General features: G+C 30.2%; 1 protein-coding gene across 1 annotated transcript in view; it reads left to right on the top strand.

Annotated features, from left to right (window-relative positions):
- The window catches only part of LOC144969399 (dynein axonemal heavy chain 5-like), an 85,840-nt gene extending 77,095 nt beyond the window's left edge, over positions 1 to 8,745 (top strand). The window contains exons 80-87 of the mRNA XM_078908508.1: positions 346 to 366; positions 1,660 to 1,683; positions 4,867 to 5,060; positions 5,569 to 5,697; positions 6,335 to 6,443; positions 6,657 to 6,842; positions 7,536 to 7,691; positions 8,488 to 8,745. Coding sequence (XP_078764634.1) covers positions 346 to 366; positions 1,660 to 1,683; positions 4,867 to 5,060; positions 5,569 to 5,697; positions 6,335 to 6,443; positions 6,657 to 6,842; positions 7,536 to 7,691; positions 8,488 to 8,745 — 1,077 coding nt within the window. The remainder of the gene's footprint in view (positions 1 to 345; positions 367 to 1,659; positions 1,684 to 4,866; positions 5,061 to 5,568; positions 5,698 to 6,334; positions 6,444 to 6,656; positions 6,843 to 7,535; positions 7,692 to 8,487) is intronic.
- The last annotated feature ends 111 nt before the right edge of the window (positions 8,746 to 8,856 follow it).

Raw genomic sequence — 8,856 nt, 5'->3', positions numbered from 1 at the left:
TCTATATATCTATCTATCTATGTATCTATCTATCTATCTATCTCTCCCCATCTCTCTCTATCTCTCTCTGTCTCTATCTATCTATCTATCTTTCTCTCCCTTCTTCCCCCCCCTCTCTCTCTCTCTCTCTCTCTCTCTCTCTCTCTCTCTCTCTCTCTCTCTCTCTCTCTCTCTCTCTCTCTCTCTCTCTCCCCCGCCCCCTTCTGTGTCTGTCTGTCTGTCCATGTAAGTATGATCTCTTGTCTTTTGTTTCTATTTATACAATTTCACCGAACGTACTTTTATTTTCTATTGGGCGACATAACAATCTCTATTTGTTTATTCATCCCAAATTGCTTACTTAAGATAAGACAACGGATGGCCAAGGTAAAACAAAGATAGAGCACTTTCTTTCATCTTCATTTCAATTTTGTTTTTAGAACACGTTTGTTCTTTTATTTTATTTTATTTTTTTTTGTTTGGTCCTTTTATTTCAAAATTTGATGAGGCTGAACGGTTTAATGAATGCATGAAAAATAGAATAGAGAGAGAAAGAGGTACAATTTTTTGTTTGTTTTTATATTTCCATAACAGGCTTTTGAAACTGTCGATTTTTAAAAGAATTAATTAATTTTTTTTGTAGGCATTTTAAAAAAGTAATATTAATTTTATTCTTTTATTTATCCTCTTTTAGTATGAACATGTTAGAGCTTTTGTTTGTTTCTTGTTTTGTTTTTATTCTTTTTTTTTTAAGATCGACTAATTTTTAGTTATACAAACAATGATCTTTTTATACAACTTTGAGAAAGAAATTTTAGTTTTTCTTTGCTTAGAATCATGATAATGAGACCAAACCAGATGCATGCATTTTATTTCCATTTCATCTGTCCTGTCCTTTTCAAAGCAAAATTTGAGATGTTGATTTATATCTAAAATTGAAATATTGTTGTAGTGCATGAACATAGTAAGCCATGATACTTGTTTCACATTATTATATGAATACATGGTATGTTGTTTTAATCAAAGATCTGTGATTGGTCATCATAGTATTTAGAAAAATAAATTATGCGCGACTAATCATAGCCTAGGACTTTAGATTACCGAAATGACAATAACATAATAGCTGAATAACATTTTCATTCGATACTTGACTATTTATAAATATCAATAAATTGCATGGAATGCAGAATAAAAATTGTATTTTGTTTAAAGCATGTCAACATGTAATCTATTGAATTGAACTTTTTTTTTATTTGAACGTCTCTTTTGTATAGAATATACTTGTTTTACTTTAGAGAGATGCCAACTTTTACTGTTTAAATGTTTATTTACTGACATTTAATGACATACCATTATTTTCTAAAGGTACTATAGACTGACTTTGTAGTGGAAATTCTAAATTGTTATCGTGTTTTCTTTTAAATTTAAATGTCAGGTTAATTTTGTATGAAATTAACTATAAATCCAACCAAAAAAGAATCAATGATTATTATCATTATCATACTTTATATATACGCGTGATGTTACGAATCACATAAAAGTTGGCATCCCAGACTTTTGTTTATCATGATATAATTGTAATAAATGCCTATTTAATCTTATTACATAAATATAATTGTTTGAATTAATATGCACGATCCATGTTATAACACATCGACTTGATATTTTCCCAATATTCAGCGTGCACCAGCTCTGAAGAAAAAGGTATTGGTCTTTGAACTGAAGCCCTTCCCTTATGTGTCCATGGTGTTGGTGTCTCTCGTTTTTATGCAGATTGCTCCTTGTTTATAGTCATACACTTTCAAATATTCCACGCTTATTTTTAGTAATATTTTGCCAAAATATTTCCCAGTGAACTAGTTATTCACTTTTGTTTTATAAATGTTCCCATTTTCGTAAACAGCGAATTTCCAAGAAATCTTATGAAAAAAATGGTTTGCAATGGCATAGGTTAAGTAACTCTATTTATTTATTTTGATTGATTTTTTAATTAATTATTATTTTATTTATTTTCTAATTAATTAATTTATTTATCTACTTATTTGTTAATTTATTTTAGCAAATATTTATTTCTTTATTTTGATTTATATTTATTTAGTTATTTATTTATTGTTACACGGGTTGTCTATGATACCGCTATTTGCGCTTATAATACAAATCGATTTTAAAGTTTAAAAAAAAATATTTTGCTGCTAGAAAATTTGAAAAAAATATCAAGCCAGTCATTTTTTAAATATTGAAAATTTTCATATTCTAGATTTAGTCAAGACTATGCTTTCATAATTGTTACAGTTTCTGTTAAAATATAGTTGAAATTATGTTTTTCAAATAAAAATATAAATCTATCTTTATTATTATTATATATTATTATATTATTATTATTATTATTATTATTATTATTATTATTATTATTATTATTATTATTATTATTTATTATTATTATTATTATTATTATTATTATTTATTATTAATTATTTATTATTAATTAATATTAATTATTTTTTATAAAATTATATTATTTTATTATATTATTATTATTATTATTATTATTATTTATTATATATTATTATTATATTATTATTATTTTGTTAAAACAAAGTACTTATACCCAGTATGCCTTTGACTTTTTAATAATTTTCCTTACCTCTGATATGACTGCTGTATCTTCTGACCATTTAAAATGTCTACGAATATTTCCGAATAGTTTCACTCTTGATACGCCTCTTTTCCTTCGCTTTCCTTCTCAAACTTTTTTTCATTAGTCTGTATTGTTTTGTTTTTTTTCTGTTTGTGTGTATGTGTGTGTGTGTGTGTGTGTGTGTTTGTGTGTGTGTGTGATGTATGTGTGTTTGTGAGTGCGGGTGTGCGCGAATGCATGTGATAAGAGAATTTTACATCTTTATCCCTTCCAGACAATTCGGATACGTGAAGTGTACAAAGTAAAAAATTTATATTTTTACAGATACTTTAATACTTATCACCCCACCCTTTTATTTCTAAAATACATTGAAGGGAGCAACAACATTCTCCACAACACTACTTACTAAATATGTTTTCTCTATCATTAAAAAAAAGCACCAAGTTTTGTAAACAGTCTTTCAATGTTATTATCCTCTTCATCATCATCACCGTCTTCATTTTCATCATCAGCATCATCATAAACATCATCATCATAAACATCATAATCATCATCAGCAGCTGGAACCGGAGCATCATCATCGTCATTAGTAAAACCCTTCTCCTTTTTATTATTGTCTATTCTTTTCCTCATTATGCTTTTCCTCATCCTCCTATTCTTCCTCTTCTCCTTCATCTTAATCTTCTTCTTTTTCTTATTCTGCTGCTGCTTCTTCTTCTTCTTCTTCTTCTTCTTCTTCTTCTTCTTCTTCTTCTTCTTCTTCTTCTTCTTCTTCTTCTTCTTCTTCTTCTTCTTCTTCTTCTTCTTCTTCTTCTTCTTCTTCTTCATTACCATCACCTTCGTCTTTTTTTTCTTCCTCTTCTCCCTCTTCTACTTCCTCCTCCTTCTCCTCCAACACTACCCCCTCCTCGTTCTCCATCTTTTCCTTTTTCTTCAACTTTTCCACCTTAATTTGAAAAAAAAATCTTTTCATCCTTTTTCATTTCCACCATTTCTTTCATACACTCTCAGTAAATTTAATCTACGTTTTTAGTTGTTTTTGTTTCAAATTCGGAATGAACACTAACTTGCATTCCTCATTATTTTTTTTATTTTTTATTTCTTTACCCTGTATGCACCTGACCCCGTAAAGAATCTTAAATTTTACTTTTATTTCAGAATGGGATTATAGATAAATTGGATTTTGATCAAATGTTCCCGGCATTAAAAAATTCAATTATTTGATCTTAACGTATAACTGTATTTTCTACCACTGCTCCCGCAAAATTTCCGGTTTCACTTTATTTTTTGTTCTCTCCGATATAAAGTTATGTTCATGAAGTAAAAATTTACTCGCATCCATTATATAGATTATTGTTTTCTTCAAATGTGGTTTTGCTTAACTTGTTTTCTTCTTTTCTTGATTTGAAAGGATTTTTGTAACATGATATCGAACAATTTCTATTAATCTTTGTTGTTTTTTTCATCAGATGATTTTAATCTATTATGTCCCAATCTTATTTCCTTTAAACAAAACAAACAAAAAAACTAAAAACAAAAAAGAAAAAACAAACAAACCCAAAACAAATTTTTTTTCTAGCTGTATTTTAAAAGTTACAGCTTTCAAATAGTCCTTTGTCAATAATGCACATATTTTTCCGAGTCACACTGAGTATAAATCTTTCTTTCCTTTTGTATTTTTGTTATGTCTCCCTCTAAAACACAATAGTGCATCAATTTATATACAGTAATATAGTGAAGATGAATTAGCTGAAAGCCCATTTATACTTTTGAGAATGTTGACGAAATAACACAGAATGTACGAATACCAAATTTTCATGCAATATTTAGTGTTGAAATGATGTTCTATTCTTAAAAATAGGATATCTTCTGCACATTTTTTTGGGGTTAACGTAGAACTAATTGCTTGTACAACAATCAAATCTTCCACTGAATAAAATATTGAAAATTGTATAAGCTCATCTCCTTTTATCTGTATTTTTAACTGTTCAGAGCAAAGACTGGGCTTTACTTATATTTCGGGTATTAACGTTAAGGACTCTTCTACGGTTTGCATATTTTAAAAGAGTTAAAAAAAAAAAGTGAAATAATGTATGATTTTATCTATTATATATAATTGATAAAAACGTGTTTTTAAACAAAGCGAATAGTTTTGCTTGTGTTGAATTCTTTCGTTGTTTTTTTCCCCCAAAAAAAACATTTGAAAGTAATGCTCTGTTTTCTTTCTTTCTTACCACTCCCGTGTTTAGCCCGAAGATGATTCTCCTGGTCTGATGGACGATGAAGAGGAGGATCTTTCCGAGGCAGATCTTCCCAGAATACAAAACGAGGTCAACGCTCTTCAGGCCAAATTTGACCAGGCCGTGATCGAGAAGCATTCGTTGCAGATGGAGTTACAGTCCATGAATGAACGTTTGAAGGCAGCTGTTGAGATTGTGGACAGGTCGGTATTTATGAATTATAAAAGTATGTAAAATGAAGGATTTGACACTATTGCAGTGTAAAATGGATTAAAAAGAAAACCAACATATTCTTAAAAAATAGTTTCTGGCATATTTCCCCCTTCAGATGCTGTTTGAAATTGTACAATTTAAGTGAGAAAAGAAAAAAGAAAAAGAAAATAAAATTTATACAATGAAGAAAACAACAGTGTGTTTCATGTGATAATGATGATGTAAGATGAGATAATTTAAATTATTGTTTTCTAGAGCCTCTGAATAAATTTAATGGATAAGTTCAACTTTCTGATCTCTATCTAAATCTATATATTATGTTTTTAAGACTTACTTTTTATTTGACATTACTTTCAACATTTAACTGATTTTCGTAACGCATTGGTTCACATGCCTTTAGTTTAGTTGGAAGTATGGAGAGGACATGCATATTAAAATTCATAGATAGAAATATGCTATGGCTGTACATACAATTTATCCAATTTTTTTCTCCTTCAGTTTGAAGCACCAAGAAAGTCAGTGGCGACAAGAGGTGAAGGACAATGATTGCAATGAGCTACTCCTTGCTAACTGTATCACTGCTGCAGGAATACTCACGTATGCTGGAGCTGTCAACATTGACACTAGGTAAAGAAAATAAAGTATATCAATATGAACATCTATATAGAGTATTTTCTATGTTTCTCTATGGGCAACGCGCTTTGCAAAGCTTCAATTAGCCCCCAGAAGGCTGCATGGAACCAAATTCTATTCCATACAGTATAAATCGCTTTTTGCGCTTGCATTCTTTCAGTATCTTACCCATGACTACCTATAGCCTGGTAGCATTCATACTTGAGTTAAGTGAGGTAGTGTATGTTGTGTGTTTACCCAAGTTCAAGAATTTACAGTCATTATCACCCACGCCACACACACAGCAAAATGCATCTGTCATTTCTTTAATTATGTGTTCAATCCCAGCTAAATTACGATTACTGTGTCAATACTATATCTAATGCCAGTATTCAAATCATATGAGTCCTGTCCTCAATCTACGTTATCAAATCAGTGTTGTACATACAAAATTATTATCAGTAATAATTTTTCGAGGACTGACGATATTTACGTTGTTAATGCATTGTTATAAAATGGTTTAAAGATTTGCCGCATTCTCTCCTCTCCCCTTGTTCCATACTTCCTCTCTCACCCTTCTGACCCCCGCCCCCCTCCCTTTTTCCTCTCCATCGATGTAATACAACAATTCATATTTTTCTTTATTTAATAGGCGTAGAATGGGAGAGTTTTTCATGCAAGTGTGTGAGCACCACGGTCTCCCCCTACACAAAAACCAGTTGTTTAGAAATATCGAGTTGATTGATTTCCTCTACACACCAGTAAGTAACTTGAAATGAATCAGTTATGAAGATTTGACAATTAAAAGATGATCATTGTCCAATTAACCAGCTCTATTATAAAGTAACAGCAGTGGTTCAAAAAATTAGTCAGGAGATCTATGTGACTCCTCTATTGACTTTTTTATTGATGATTTTTGAAATGTAAAACACGAGTCGAGATCTGAATGTTTCATTTTCTAATTTTTATCCTAGTTGGATATCATCCAATTGGAAAGACTCCACCTGCCTACAACACGTCTGATGCTGGAGAATGCTTGTTTCCTAATGCAAGACGCCAGCGCTACTGCTTGGCCTCTCATCTGTGACCCCACGTCACGTGTTATTGATTGGCTGAACAACTTGTATGCTGGCAGAGACTTCATTGAAGTCAAATATTCTGTAAGTTGATTAAACCTGGCGTTCAATTTAATATTTTTTCTTTATTCTTTTGTTTTGTTTGTTTTATTTCTTTTTAAAAAATCTCTCATGATTTTACTTACCAATTTTAATCCTTCATAAATGACTGGTTCGATAAGGTCACTTGATTTTTTATATGGAAAAAACAGTCAGATTGTTTTATTGATATATCCTCTTTTTCAATTATTAGACTGTTGTAGTTGTTAGATAATTACATGTGTGAATATAGAAATGCTGATGTTATGATTATCTATCCTAACTTCACGGTTTCTATTAAACACAGCTGTGCTAATTTTTTCGACATTAAAACGATATTGCTTTAGTAGTTTAATAGAAAGAATCAATTTTTAAAAAGCCTGACTTAGGAAACTGAGAAGGCTATATCCGATTGGTGAACTTCACTCCAGAGATTTCCGTCCAAATAATTTTTAGCCTGGATGTTCTCTGGTTTTATGTCATTTAGAAATATCATATCAGTCATATCCAACGTGCATCTAGCTTTGTTTTTCTCTTAATCATATTTTTTTTTTAAGTTGAAGCCGTTGTAATTAAAAATATATTTCATTTGTTATAACACATTAAATCAAAACAACCATAACCATCTGAAAATTGAAAAAAATTAGCTTTCATCTCAGTATTCACAATTTTTTTTCTTTTGGTGTTTTTTTTCTCCAGGAAATCCGCTCCCAGCTAGAGAACTGTCTTTGTGACGGTACCCCGTTGTTGGTGACAGACTGTGACTTAAACGCTTTGATGAATGACAGGAGATTCACAGACACCATCCAGAACTGTGTCAACTTTATCAATGGAAAGTCAAGATTTAAAGTTATTGTAAGTGTTGTGGCTATTTTTTCACGCTTTGATGACAATAGAATATTTTTTTAAGCACTCTCTTTCCCTGAACTCAAAGTTACTGCCATGTACGCTTATAATGTCAGAATTGTATCCAAATTACAGATTTAGTTCAGATTGTGTTGATCCACTAGATTCTTTATAAAATAATGAAATTGAATTGTTAAAAGTTGTTTAGATATTCATATTGTCCTAGTTAAGATGGAAATCACTTTTCAATCCAAAAATAAATGTTTCTAGCAGTATATGTCGTAGGGCCTATTATTATTCAGTATTGGATACCATGTTTGTGTAATAACTACTTCTAGAAATTTTAACGAACTCACAACTTTTTAAATGCACGTTTTAAATACAACAGAATTATTCCGTGACGTGCTCTTATCATGTAATTGAAAATTATAACAAATCATAAATTTACTTGATATTTACCAATCCAGTTCTGGTGTATTCAATTCATATTTAAAAGCCACACATTACCATAGGCCTTACCACTAAAAAAAAAAAAAGAATTAAAAATAAATAATTCTAACAGTCAAAATTTGGCAAAATTATATATTTATCGGTGTCCCCTGCAAAAAGTTCAAAGCAATTGTCAAATTATAAAATCAAAACACAGTCATTTCATGAACCTCGCTTAACTTTCGTGTCTTTTAAAAACATTTTTAAAAACATTTTTTTTTTCTTTTAAATATATAAATATATTTCACAAACGTCATAGTATGTTCCTCAAATAGTTTCTCACTCACTCCCCCCATTCTTTACTTTTCTTTTAAAGGTGACAGACCACGAGGTTGAGTGCGATCCTCGATTCCGTTTATTTTTGCACACAACATCAGAGCCACATCTAGCACCCCATCAGTTAGTGGCCTACGCCTCCCTGATATTCTACCAGCAATGTAGACCTTGCGTTGAAGAGGAGCTTTTGGATGTTTTCATGGAACAGGAGAAGTCAAGACTTAATAATGAACAAACTGCCTTGAGACAAGTGGGTATTGTCTTATATCTAATAAATGTTTTGTATAATAAAAAATAATAATAAAATAAACTAAATAAAATCATATTAAAATAATCAAAATATATATAATAATAAGATGATATGAGATAATAATAATATAATAATATAAAATATATAATGTATAAATAA

This window comes from Berghia stephanieae, chromosome 3 (assembly GCF_034508935.2).
Source record: "Berghia stephanieae isolate SIO BIC M18660-M18661 chromosome 3, UCSD_Bste_1.3, whole genome shotgun sequence".
NCBI lineage: Eukaryota > Metazoa > Mollusca > Gastropoda > Nudibranchia > Aeolidiidae > Berghia > Berghia stephanieae.
The sequence above is the reverse complement of the archived record's forward strand: the minus strand, read 5'-3'. Positions and strand labels throughout refer to the sequence as shown.